This window comes from Mesocricetus auratus, unplaced genomic scaffold, assembly GCF_017639785.1.
Source record: "Mesocricetus auratus isolate SY011 unplaced genomic scaffold, BCM_Maur_2.0 Super-Scaffold_100047, whole genome shotgun sequence".
NCBI lineage: Eukaryota > Metazoa > Chordata > Mammalia > Rodentia > Cricetidae > Mesocricetus > Mesocricetus auratus.
The window spans coordinates 508,126-521,617 of NW_024429224.1; the positions used below are offsets into that span (position 1 = coordinate 508,126).

Genomic DNA, 13,492 nt, shown 5'->3' on the forward strand with positions numbered 1-13,492 from the left:
TCTCAATCATGTGTGTAATGTAAGATTTATGTCCACAAAATGTATATTATAAAGAGCCTTCAAAACTTGATAGAAAATAATCTAGTTTTTTAAATGGGCAAAAGATTTGAACATATATTTTCATAGAAGATATGTAATGGAAAAGAAGCAAATGAAAAACTGCCAAGCATCATTCATCAGTAGGGAAATCCAAGTTAAAATCACAGTGAGATATGCACTTGCTAGCATGGCTGAGATATGGGCAGACCTATTGTACATATAGTGTTTCCTGCTTTTTCACTTATTGGTGAGTTAGCAATCTGTGTTGATCACTCACTTTTGTTTTGTTTTGTTTTGTTTTTGTAATTTTGAATGTCACATGTAAAACTTTAATGAATCTTTTTTAATCTCTTATTTGGGATTCTAGTAAGGTGTCTTTTGGAAACAAGTTCTGGCATCTTAAATTCCAGGCCTCACCCTCATCCTGACTTCCTCCTGTACACTATGAAGGAGGTATTGCACCTCAGTCAGCCTAATGTTTTCTGTTTGACAGTCTGGTTTATTCCATGGCAGAGTTTTAGCAGCTACAGAAGAAAGCAACAGAACGGAGCAGTCAAACTTGGGGAAGCTGGAACTGCGTGTCAGAGAACTGCAGCAGGAGCTAGAACGCATGAACCAAGATAAGCTAGCCCTGCACAGCAACATTTCCATGGTGCAGCAGCAGCTACAAGGTAAGGGACGGAATGGCAGACACGGGACTAAGAAGTGAGAGATGCAAAATGGGGTGTGGGATTTCTTTGTAAAGTTAGATTATGGATTTGATTATCCCACTCTGTAAATACACTGTGTCTAAATCATGTACTTTAAGACACCCATGATACATGGATTTTACCTTACGATGTTTTTAAATCTAACTTATGTTCCTTAGAGAACAGTTTAAAGTTAGAACAAAAACTTAATATAAAATTTATTTTTGGACCTGGAAGTGGTGGTGCACACTAATCCCAGCACTCGGGAGGCAGAGGCAGGTGGGTCTCTGTGAGTTCGAGGCCAGCCTGGTCTTCAAAGGGAATTCCAGGACAGTCTCCAAAGCAATACAGAGAAACTCTGCCTTGAAAAACCAAAAAAAAATTATTTTGGGGCTAGTGACTCAGTAGGTAAAAAGCACTTGCCACCAAGCCTGAGAACCTGTCTTTCAAGCTCACAGTAAAAGGAGAGAACTGCCTCCCAGATGTTGACCTCTGTCCTCCACATTGATGTATGGCACATGCTCATACTTGCTCGCACAAGTACACTCATAATAATAAACTGACATCACCCTTTCAGGTCATAACTCTGTGTGTGTGTTTGTGTGTGTGTGTGTGTTTGAATACAAATAATAAAAATGTCTTTTATTACCACATATTTCTGTTAATTTATTTAGGAGAAATGGCTAAGTATTTATAGCTAATAATGTACTTGTTAAGTATTTATTATGTTGTAGTTATGATGTATGTACGGTCTCATTTTTAATCCATGTAACACACCTGTAAACTCAGCCCTCAGTAGGCTGAGGCAGGAGGAACCTAAGTGTTAAACCACCTGGGCTGCATAATGAGACACTGTATCAAAAGCAAGCAAAACCTTTGTAGTATTTTGATATACATTTACAAGTGATGATACTGAGGCTTAATTTCTTAATAGCTCATGCCAGGTTTACATTTCCAAAAGTAATGTACAGTACACCCAGGGTTGTTTTTTTGTTGTTGTTGTTGTTTGTTTTTTCGAGACAGGGTTTCTCTGTATTGTTTTGGAGGCTGTCCTGGAACTCGCTCGGTAGACCAGGCTGGTCTCAAACTCACAGAGACCCACCTGCCTCTGCCTCCAGAGTGCTGGAATTAAATACATGTGCCACCAACGCCCAGCCAGTATACCCAGTTTTAAACCACCAGTCTCACCAACATTATTATCTAAATGTTTATGGATTCTTTAATATGGAAATCTTTGAAAACCCCTAATTGGGTTGTCATTGTAACTGTTTTCTGTCCTTTAATAAGATTATCATTGACTTAACAGAAATAAATATAAATTCAGTTCTGATGAATTTTGAGGGGATATCAAGTGGAAAACTATATATAAAATGTATAAATAGCATTTTATGAAAATTTTTCTGTAGATAAACAGGAAGCCATAAACTCCATACAGGAGGAACTGGGTAATACTCAAGACCATTTGAACCTAGCAAAGCAGGTAAGATTCACTAATATAATTGACCTCTTACAGCTGGCACTATAGCACCATAGAGCCCCCTACATACACAGCACCATAGGGCCCCCTACATACACAGCACCATAGGGCCCCCTACATATACAGCACCATAGGGCCCCCATATACACAGCACCATAGGCCCCCTACACACACAGCACCATAGGCCCCCTACATACACAGCACCATAGGCCCCCTACATACACAGCACCATAGGGCCCCCTACATATACAGCACCATAGGCCCCCTACACACACAGCACCATAGGCCCCCTACACACACAGCACCATAGGCCCCCTACATACACAGCACCATAGGGCCCCTACATACACAGCACCATAGGCCCCCTACATACACACCATAGGGCCCCCTACATACACAGCACCATAGGGCCCCTACATACACAGCACCATAGGGCCCCTACATATACACCATACACAGCACCATAGGGCCCCCTACATGTACAGCATACACAGCACCATAGGGCCCCTACATACACAGCACCATAGGGCCCCTACATACACAGCACCATAGGCCCCCTACATACACAGCACCATAGAGCCCCCTACATACACAGCACCATAGAGCCCCCATATACACAGCACCATAGGCCCCCTACATACACAGCACCATAGAGCCCCCTACATACACAGCACCATAGAGCCCCCTACATACACAGCACCATAGGGCCCCTACATACACAGCTCCATAGGCCCCTACATACACAGCATCTTCAGATAAGGTTTTGGTCCTTGGATTCTTCTCTGATGTATTTCAGCTCTTGGTTCAGGTTTATCCGATGCTAGGAAGAAGTAGGTGGTAGCTAGTGCAGAGTCAAACAGCAGTTCCTGGGAGCCTGTGCAGGCACATGGGGCCCTGGGGCGCAGGCGCCCCTCCCTGTAAGACGCTCCTAGCGCTGCAGAGCAGCTGTCAACTGGAGCACCCATCTCGTCGGGTGCTCACTAGTGCAGCTCTCCGTAACTCAGCGTCAACCTGTGAGCGCATGCTACTGTTGGGGTTCCAGAGGCCTTCAGGAAATTAGGTGAAACATCTGAATTCCTTACCTTTAAAATTCTGTTTCTAAGACATAAAACGTTTAAGATAAAAACTTATTTTTGTCATTGGTTTCAAGACAGAGTTTCTTTGTGAAGCCTTGACTGTCCTAGTATTCACTCTATAGACCAGGGTGGCCTCAAACTTAGAGAATCACTTGCCTCTGCCTCCGAATGCTGTGGTTAAAGTCCTGAGTCACCACACCTGGCTCAAAAATCTTTCTCGTAGCCGGGTGGCGGTGGTCCACACCTTTAATCTCAGCACTTTGGAGACAGAGACAGGCGGATCTCTGAATTCGAGGCCTACCTAGTCTACTGAGTGAATTCTAGGACAGACTCCAAAGCTACAAAAAAGAACCCTGTCTCAAAAAAAAAAAATCTTTGCATGTGTGTCTTGGATCTCCCAGGAATTGGAGTTACAGTTGTGAGTTGCCATTGGGTGCTGGGAACTGAACATGGGTCCTCTGGAAGAGCAGCCATTGCTCTTAACCACTGAGCCATCTCTCCAACCCTCAAAAATCTTTTTATGATATTAGATTCTTAATTTTTTCTGTTAAAAATAAAGCTAACTCAATTTTTTCTAAGTTTTGAACCTATCTAAAGATTTCAAATAGTAACAAAAGAATCATTGTTGGTAGTTTTTCATTTTCCTCAGCAGTCTTGGGTTATTTGCAGCGCTGTGTTTATTCCCATGTTGGTGACAAGGAAGCTGACGCTTTTGCTGAGATTTCTCCATCCTTTGCCATCTTTCTTGTTAGGCACCGAAAGAGGGCCAGCCAGGTGTTAACGCTGAGTCTTGGGCCCTCCTCTGTAAGTTTACTGAGAGTAAAGGGTGTGGCACTTTTCAGACTTGGCAGGTGCTGACAGACACTGATCACCTAGGAAGTGGCTTTGTGAGGAGTTCCAATGTGTTCTTTTGCCTTTGCAAAGGACCTGCTCCATACCACGCAGCGCCAGAACGCTCTGCTCAGTGAGCAGGGACAGCTGCAGAAGGACATCAGCAAGTGGATCGCCAGGTTTGAGAGCTGCCAGAAAGACACAGAGACTAAAGAACAGCGACTTCAGGAGCTGCAGGAGGAGATCAGAGAGAGCAAGCTCCAGCTAGAGCAACAAGAAGTGGTACTGCACACAGGCGTTCATGGAAGCTGTGTGCCGCCCACCTCACCCCAGACAAACTGCCCCGTGTGCATCTTCTGGGTGACTCTGATTAGTATAAGTTAAGGGCTGTTCCGTTGTCAGGCATTGGTCCTATAAGACCTTGATGGCCACATGCTAATTAGTAAGCAGCTTGCATCCTCTTCTCATGGTGCCCAGGTGACTTTCCAGCCCCTGCTCCATCTTTATAAAGGCACTGGCATTTGTCTGTCTGTCTGTCTCTTCCCTGCCTCCCCGCCTTGGCAGACATTTCTCTCCTTTCTTTTGAACTGGAATGTCTGAGGATCATTGGGACACTTGTTCTTTTATGACTGATGATGGTTACTTTCTATTCAGATGTTTCAAAACCTCCAGAAGGAAAGAGAAGGTGAGGAACAGAGGTTAGAGGCTGGTAAAGTGACACTGAAGCAGCAGCAAGAGCAGCTGGAGAAGCAGGTGACAGAGCAGAAAGTCAAACTGGAGCAGCTGCTCACAGACGTGTCCACAGCTGAAGGACGCCTCAGGACCCTGCAGGAGGAAGAGCGCTGCAGTGAGAACCTGGAGAAGATGCTGTCCCAGGCCAGTAAGTACACTGCAGGGATTTGACTCGGGCTAGGGGTGGGGTTGCTTTTCTCGTTGTCTTGTAAAGTGTGAGAAGAAGACCTAGACCCTGGCTAGAGTCCAAGGAGGAGGAAGGAGAACTAAAGCAGGAAGGAGGATAGCAGCCCCCTGAGAGACGGCTGAGGACTGGGGGGGGAGTGGGAATAAGTGTCTTTATGGTGAGCTTTGACACTAACACTGGCCAGCGTGTCTCTTCATGCCCTTCTGCCTTATTCAAGACCATAGGCAGGAAAGTCGAAACATTAAGGTGAGATGTTAGGGACTCTGAAGGGCAGGTTTTCGGGAGCTGTGCACGTGGGTGCATTTGACCGCAGCTGTGGAAATACAGTATCAGCACTGACTAACATGAGCTATACTAGAATACAGGGATCCATCTTGGAATCAGATTGCTCTCAGTGCGTCTTTCTCTAGCCCATGGAGTGTGTCAGGGCAGACTTGTGAAAGCTGGTACTAGAGGGAAACGGCAGACACGGTTAGGCAGTGTGCCGTGAGGTGCAGAAAGCTCTGCCCACAGCTGGCCGAGGGCTGTGGTCAAACCTACCAAGCATGCTCTCCTTCCAGAACAGCAGCTTTCAGAGCGGGAGCAGCAGCTAATGGAGAAGTCAGGTGAGCTGTTGGCCCAGCAGGAAGAGGCAGATGCCATGAGGGCAGATTTCAGCCTCCTGCGAAACCAGTTCTTAACAGAAAGGAAAAAGGCGGAGAAGCAGGTAGCTGGCCTAAAGGAAGCGCTGAAGACCCAGCGGAACCAACTCGAGAAAAACCTTCTTGTAAGTGTTTGCTATCCTGGAAGTCTAGAGAAAACACTGTGTTTGCATCCAATTGACATACACGTTTTACTTACTGCTTCACTGCAAGAGAAAATAAATTACCCATCAACCCAGACCCTAATTCAGTGGTTATTAGTAGTATATTTAATTGTAATTTATTGTCGAAGCACATGGTGAGTTTTCCCGAGATTTGGTCATTAGCCCCAAAGCAGCTCTGGCTGCTGCCAGGGACCATCCTATGAACAGTTAGCAGCTCAGCAGAGAGCTGTGCACTATGCTCAGCCCACTGTGGGCTGCCAGGTGTTAGGTTGATAGGAACCTTTGTGTAGCTTCAGTCTGCTCATTTTGATCAACATGGACTTTTATCAAACGTACTAAAACCAGCAAATCTGGTGTGCGTGCATTTCCCCTTGAAATAAGTGTGTTGGGAGAGGGATAATGACATTATTCAGAGCAGTGAGCACAGTGGATTCCCAAGGAATGGGTTCTCCCTGCTCTCTGTAGGGAATAATGGAATCTGTTGTATGAAAGGAATCTGGATGCATTACCCAGAACGTGCTTACAACTAGGACTTAGAAAAGATGACCACAGAGATAGAATTTGGATGTCTAAAATTTAATCTGGGCTTGGTGGCACACACCTTTAATCCCAGTATTTAGAGCCAGAAGCCAGAGGGTCTCTGAGTTTGAGATCATCCTGGTCTTACATGGTAGGTTCTAGGCCAGTCTGATATACATAGTGAGGCCGTGTTTCAGACACAAATAAAATAACCTCCTCCCCACAACCCATGGTGGTATTATTGCCATTTCACAGATAATTAATGGGGCTGAGGAGGGGAGAAGTAAGTTGTCAGAGACAGCACTAAAGTTCTGAGGTTCAAACTTTGGGGTTCTCCCAGCCACCCTGCAAACACCTGCCTCCAGATAGACTTAGCTCCATTCTACAGCTATAGAAGCTAAGGTTGTTAAAGCGCTAGTGTGTATGGAAGCTAGTAACTACGACTGCCCATATGAGACTACAAAGCCATTTGCCTCCCTCTATGCTAGGAACAAAAACAGGAGAATAGCTGCATGCAAAAGGAAATGGCCACAATTGAACTGGTAGCCCAAGACAACCATGAGCGGGCCAGACGCCTCATGAAGGAGCTCAACCAGATACAGCATGAATACCTGGAGCTCAAGAAACAGGTGTGCACCCCTGAAGGCCAGCTGGCCAGCCTGGGCACCATGTAGTCTCTCATTGCACTCCCTCCCCCAGGGCTCAGGCAGGCTTTACTGTTGTAGCTCTCTCTAAGAGGCATGTGGGAGTTGTGAAAAGCTTATTGTTAAGAATGTTCTCTAAGTTAAATCTTTTTAGCCCTAAAATTTACATACACTTAAGGAAAAAGTATTGATTAAAATATACTTTTAAAATTATTTTAAGTTCAACTAGCTTTTTTTAAATGGCATTTGTTGTGTATAAGTACATCACACACACACAGACACACATACATACACACACACCCTATGGCGAACACATGGAGGTCAGAAGACAACTTGAGGGAGTCAGTTCTCTCCTTCCTACTGGGTCTTGGAGATTCAACCCAGGTTGGCAGGCTTAACACGTATCTTTACCTGCTGAGCCAACTCAGCCAACTTTTTTTTTTTAAATAGATGTGCAGGTTCACATGTGTGTGGAGTTGGAGGACACATTAGGAATCATTCTCAGGAACCCCAGCTATGTCTGTTTAAATCATTCTCAGGAACCCCAGCCATGTCTGTTTAAGACAGGTTTATTACGAGCACTCTTTCTCGCCTGGTCCCACAGCCGCATCAGCCCCAAATGAACATACAGAGACTTATATTAATTATGAAACTGTTGGCCATGACTAGGGCTTCTTATTGGCTAGCTCTGTCTTAATCAATCCATGTATTGCCATGAGGCTGTGGCTTACCCCGTAATGTCTGGCATGGTGTTACTCCTCCAGCAGCATCTGGACTCTGGGGGACTCCTACCTACCTTTCCCAGAATCATCCTCCTCCGGTAGCTCTGCCTATCCTTTCTGCCTGGCCAGTAGCCACACAATGCTGTATTCATTAACAGATAAGAGAAACTATGTATAGAAAGGCAACCCCATCACAGGTCCCTCATTGTCCTGGAGCTTACCTGTTAGACTAGACTGGCTAGGCAAGAGCCCCTCTCCAATTCTCCAGCACTAGGATTACAAGTGTGTCCCTATGCCCAACATTTTATGTGGGTCCTCATGCTTTATTGACTGACCGATGCCTCCCTCCTCCCCTCAACTTACTTTTTATGGTGTGTGTGTGTTGTTGGGGTATTGTATGTGTGTATATGTGTGGTGTTAGGATATTGTGTAGTGTGTGTTAGGGTATTGTGTAGTGTGTATTAGGGTAGTGTGTGGGTGTTAGGGTATTGTGTGGTATTGTTTGTGTGGTGTGTGTGTGTGTTAGGGTATTCTGTAGTGTGTTAGGGTAGTGTGTGTGTGTGTGTGTGTGTGTGTGTGTGTGTGTGTGTGTGTGTTGTTGTTGTTAGAGTATTGTGTGGTGTGGGCATGGGTGTTGCATGCACTGAGTGGTTCATGTAGAGGCCTGGTTGTCTCCTCTGATTGTCTTACTGCCCTGAACCAGAAGCTCACTGGTTTGGCTTGGCTGCCTGGCCGGCTGGTGAGCTCCAGGTTGACTGTCTCTGCCTCCCCAGTCAGTACTGAACTTTCAGCCTCGTCCACTTTGCCCAGCCTAAGCACATTACTAGCTAAGCCAGTCCAGTATTTGTAGATCCTTCAATATAAGACATATTAAGCAACTCGATTCTAAGTACTGTTGTTGAACCCCAATTCGTTCTTTAGATGGCAAACCAGAAAGATTTAGAGAGAAGGCAAATGGAAATCAGTGACGCGATGAGGACACTCAAGTCTGAAGTGAAAGATGAAATCAGAACCAGTCTGAAGAATCTCAACCAGTTTCTTCCAGAACTCCCAGCAGATCTAGCAGCTATTTTGGAAAGAAATGAAAACTTAGCAGAGTTGGAAAGTTTGAAAGAGAACTTCCCATTCACCACAAATGAGAGACTTTTTGAAGAAAAATCCAACTTTTCCCAAGTTCACATCATGGTTAAGTTTGTCCTGCTCTTCCCTGGGCTTCCTAGAGTGATAGTTTGGTTCCCAACTCCCCCAGGAAAGCTAAAAATGAATTTTGGGGTGCCAGGGTAGGAGGGGAAGATGGTAGGCTCCCACTCATGTCAGTTGGTAACTCATTGGTCTCCTCTTCTCTCTGAAAAAGGATGAACACTGGCGTGGAGAAGCACTCCGTGAGAGACTGCGCCACCGTGAAGATCGACTCAAGGTTGCCTCTTAAAACACACACGAACAGTATAGATAGCTTGGCAAGAGTGGGGACATTTCCATGCCCACATGCTGCTCAGTCCACTTTATTGCAGCACTCAAGAGGACGCTTAGAGACCACATTGTAAAAGTTCAGAGAAGCTGACATCACACAGTAGCAAATGGCTGTCTTTCAAAGCCATTTGAATTCTAGGGCCTTGGATATATATCGCTCAGTGGTATAGCATTTGTCTAGCACATGCAAGGTCCAGTTCAGAATTCTGATGTGAAGTTGTGTTCTTTAACCTATGTAACACTTCCTTGAGACAGGGTCTCCCTCTGTACCCTAGACTGTACTGGAACTGTAGAGTGGCCTTGAACTTGGGGCTGTCCTGCCTCATCCTCCCCAGTGCAAGGACTAAATAGGGTTACTACCATGCCCTGCCCTCATCCCTGTTTATTGAAGTCAGACTTGCTTATCAAAGGTGAAGAAGCTGAGGTGCATTTCTTCTGTGTAAACCCACATCTGGTAACACTTTTTCAGGCTCAGCTTCAACACTGTATGTCTAAGCAAGCAGAAGTGTTAATCAAAGGGAAGCGGCAGACAGAGGGCACCTTATACAGTCTGAGGAGACAAGTTGATGCTTTAGGAGAACTGGTTACTAGTACCTCTGTAGATTCAACGTCATCACCCAGTCTGTCTCATCTGGACTCCTCCCTTGTAGAAGACTCTCAACTTGGACAAAGTCAGGTAAGACGGAAGCTCTTAAGGAGTCTGGTGTTACCTAGAATACTTGGAAACTTTGGGGTTGGTGATCCAAGACTTGGGATCTCATGCCACTTTCCTATCTTAGGAAAAACCTTGTCTGCCATCTCTGGGAAAGTTTACCTGTTCTATAGGTAAAGAAAGAAGCTATGCTAATGGTTTAGTCAGTGAACTGGGACTGGAGATAGAACCCAGGAAAAATGTTTGTCTGTGTCGACTTTTAGATTTCCTTATTTTCTACTTGGTTAATGTAGAGCTTAGACCTTCAGGGCTGGAGAGATGGCCCAGCAGTTAAGAGTACTGGCTGCTCTTCCAAGGGATCCACCACCCTTTTCTCCATAAGCACTAGGCACCCAAATAGTGCAGACATATATATGCAGGCAAAGCAGCTATAACACATTTTTAGAAGTAAAAGCTTAGACCTGTGAGGTCAAGCCTGGGTTTTAGGTGGTGCCCATTTATTGTAGACACTGGAACGCAGACCTCTTCACTGTCTATGAATAAACTCTGGATCTCACAAGGGTTTCTAATTAGTAGTCATTTAACAGGAACATTAAGTAACTCATGGAACTGGCCAACAGTAACACATATTGTTGGCTTTCATTTTCAGGCACATATTCCGTATACATGCTAAACACTATACATTCAACATCACATTTAATTTTTACATCCTGGAAGGTACAAAATGTTCCTTTATGTAGGTAAGTAACTACATAAAGTGGTAAATGTCAGGTCAAGGATATAGCCAAGGACAAGTCAGGATATACAAGCCAGCCTACCTTTACCAGAAAGCAGTTTGTCCCAAGAAGCACAAGGAATGTCCAGGGACAGTAGCTTCTTTAATTGGCCTAAGGAGGGGCAAATGACTTACCTGAGTCACAAAGCTAATGAGCAGCACAACTGAGATTTTAATATAGTTTCCTTAACACCCGTGATAGACAAGTCAGCTAAGGCCCAAACCTCTTGGCCCTCCAAGTAAGAGCGAGTATAGAAAAATAACAAGAGCATAGGACAAAATCTACATTATAGAGGTACAGGTGAGTTGTCAGCATTGTTTCAAAGTCTGGGGTTGTCATCTGGGCCACTGTGAGATGAAACCTTGAATTAGGCTGGGACTGGGGGCTAGCTTCTGTGCTTAATTTTTTTTTTCCTTCTCAGAGATCCTTCCGAGTTCTACAAGGTCCATCAGAGCCCCACAGTTACCACCGCTGAGTTTCCTGCTTTCAGGGTATGTTAGCTACCCTGCATTTAATTGGTAGATCTGGAAGCACAGTCATCATTTTATAGCAGTGCATCTCAAGCATTTTGGGGGTTGGAGGTTTGGGTTAATGGTAATGGTAAAGCACTTGCCTAGCACATGTACATCCCCAGAGTCAATCCCAGCACTACAAACAGATTCCATTCTGCTTCTGTCTCATTGTAGGAAAAGAAGCTTCAGCTGAAGTCAGGAATACAGTCTTGCGTGAACTTTTAAGAGGAAATACCTACTCTACCTCACTGACTTCCTAATGGAATGTCACTCTATTACCAAGATCCTGTGAGTCATGTGAGTCGAAGACTGAAAATGCATTGTAGTGTTTGTGCTGTTTACACCTAAGTTTTTGTAAATTATGTGTGTAGTGGAAACCAGAATGTAAGGAGGCTATTTTATTTTTCTCCCCCAGTCTTGGAATGTTTTTATTCCCCCAGTGAATTTTTAACCACATACACTGAGTCCATAACTGGTATGTCTAGTTACAATGAAAAAGAATGTACTAAAAAGTCCCAAGGTTTGATAAGTTATTTTTAGATTCTGATCAAAAATCTATTTTTAATATGAAAATAAAAGGTAAAGTCAACTTGGGTTTGTCATCTAACCTTCATTTCACAGGGCATTCTTTGGCAAGCCATCAGGACAATGACAATCTTCCAGGCATTTCCCAAGTTTTACCGGCTCTTTTTTTTTTTTTTAAGGATTTTATTTATTATGTACACAGTATGTACACAGTGTTCTTTTTGCATGTATCCCTACATGCCAGAAGGTGGCACTGGATCTCATTACAGGTGGTTGTGAGCCACCATGTAGTTGCTGGGAATTGAACTCAGGTCCTCTAGAAGAGCAACCAGTGATCTTAATCTCTAAGCCATCTCTCCAGTCCCGCTTTACTGGGTCTTAGTAATGAGTGCTACCTTCTTCAGAAGTCTCTATCAGGAAACCAGGCACTTAGGCTGCTTTTCTTTAGCCTATGAAAATAGTAATTCTCTGATGGAAAACTATATTCTGGAGACTCACCTCTGGTAATAAGTATGTATTAGCCAACCTTTAAATGCTCCAACAGCTCAACTCTGTGACTTACATTTCTTTAGAAATGAGCAACTGTCACAGCTGTGTGGCTCTAACAGTCCTAATGATGTTGGTGATTAGACAGCCTTTGAGCCACAATCAGCACTGCAACATTGTCCAACAGCCCCTCATTATGAGGGTTTTATTTTCTCACACCTGTCTGTTGATCCATTAAGATACGGGGTAAATGTAACAGACAATGGAAGTCACACCACTTACTGCACAGTATGTTCTAGAAGGCAGGTATTTCCGACACAAAACTTGTCTTTTGTATTCCTGCCCTCCTTGCTTTCACTTTACATCTTTGCCAAGTGCTTAAAGGATGTGCTAACGGCAATTATTGACACAGTTTGGGAACAGTCTTCTGGGTTTGAACCGTGAAAAAAGAAAAGGTAAAGTACCCTCTCAAACTGCCCCATGAATACTTCACTCTACCACTCTACTCTACTCCACATAAGTAGGAATGGGAATTATCTGGATTTGGGGTTTTTGTTTGTTTATAGTATGGGAATTTAAACCATCTATTTCTTTTAGGGCCACATTTAAAATGTGATGGGGGAAAAAGTCTCACAACTAAGTTTATTGAGTAGAGAAAGTATGGTAATGAATGTATGAAACAAAACACCCGATTTCAAAAAAATACCTCTCCATAGCTGGGGATTAAGTCAATGACAATGCTTGCCTTGTATGTGCAAAGTAAAAACTTGCCAGTTCCAAAAGGAGAGATTTCTAAAGAAACCTTGTATACCCTTTTACTAGTACAATGTGACCAACTCCCTCCCTCCATCAGTTACTACATCCAGCACTTTATTACTTCAGAAAAACAGCTGAACACTGTGCTGGAGTACTGGTGCAGATGAGCACTAGAAGGGCTCCACTAGTCATTCCATAGTGAAAGCAGTGACACCACCAGAGAGGCAGGCACCTGCACAAGTTCGTAGATTAAAAATTAACAGATACACTCTACCCAGTGTCTGGCACACAGATGCTGCAGTATGACAATCTGCTCCTCTACCTTAAGCTCCCAAGTTTATTACACGGTGGTTACACGTGCAAATAGAATTTGGCCCCCAAGTACAGTAAAGGGAAAACACTATTAGCCACCAATGTGCTGGCCTCAAAGATACAAAATACAGGGATGGGAGGCCAGCTCAATTAGTAGTTTTATGAGCTACACAGACCTCACCATACACTAAACACAATGCTGCAATAAAAACTTGACAGTTTATAGCAAATATTCATCTGAAGAAAATCTTTACAGTTCAAAAATAATGCAACTACGTTCAA

General features: G+C 44.1%; 1 protein-coding gene across 8 annotated transcripts in view; it reads left to right on the forward strand.

Moving 5' to 3' along the window:
- The window catches only part of Cntrl (centriolin), a 78,590-nt gene extending 66,870 nt beyond the window's left edge, over positions 1 to 11,720 (forward strand). For 7 of the 8 annotated variants that reach the window (XM_040735657.1, XM_013122031.3, XM_021234099.2 and 4 more), the window contains 11 exons: positions 553 to 710; positions 2,135 to 2,208; positions 4,206 to 4,394; positions 4,767 to 4,992; positions 5,592 to 5,797; positions 6,844 to 6,984; positions 8,643 to 8,906; positions 9,076 to 9,138; positions 9,661 to 9,867; positions 11,041 to 11,110; positions 11,306 to 11,720. In XM_040735657.1, the coding sequence (XP_040591591.1) occupies positions 553 to 710; positions 2,135 to 2,208; positions 4,206 to 4,394; positions 4,767 to 4,992; positions 5,592 to 5,797; positions 6,844 to 6,984; positions 8,643 to 8,906; positions 9,076 to 9,138; positions 9,661 to 9,867; positions 11,041 to 11,094 (1,582 nt within the window). In that variant the 3' untranslated portion in view covers positions 11,095 to 11,110; positions 11,306 to 11,720. The remainder of the gene's footprint in view (positions 1 to 552; positions 711 to 2,134; positions 2,209 to 4,205; positions 4,395 to 4,766; positions 4,993 to 5,591; positions 5,798 to 6,843; positions 6,985 to 8,642; positions 8,907 to 9,075; positions 9,139 to 9,660; positions 9,868 to 11,040; positions 11,111 to 11,305) is intronic. The other variant, XM_040735658.1, reaches the window with a different exon arrangement.
- Positions 11,721 to 13,492: the final 1,772 nt, after the last annotated feature.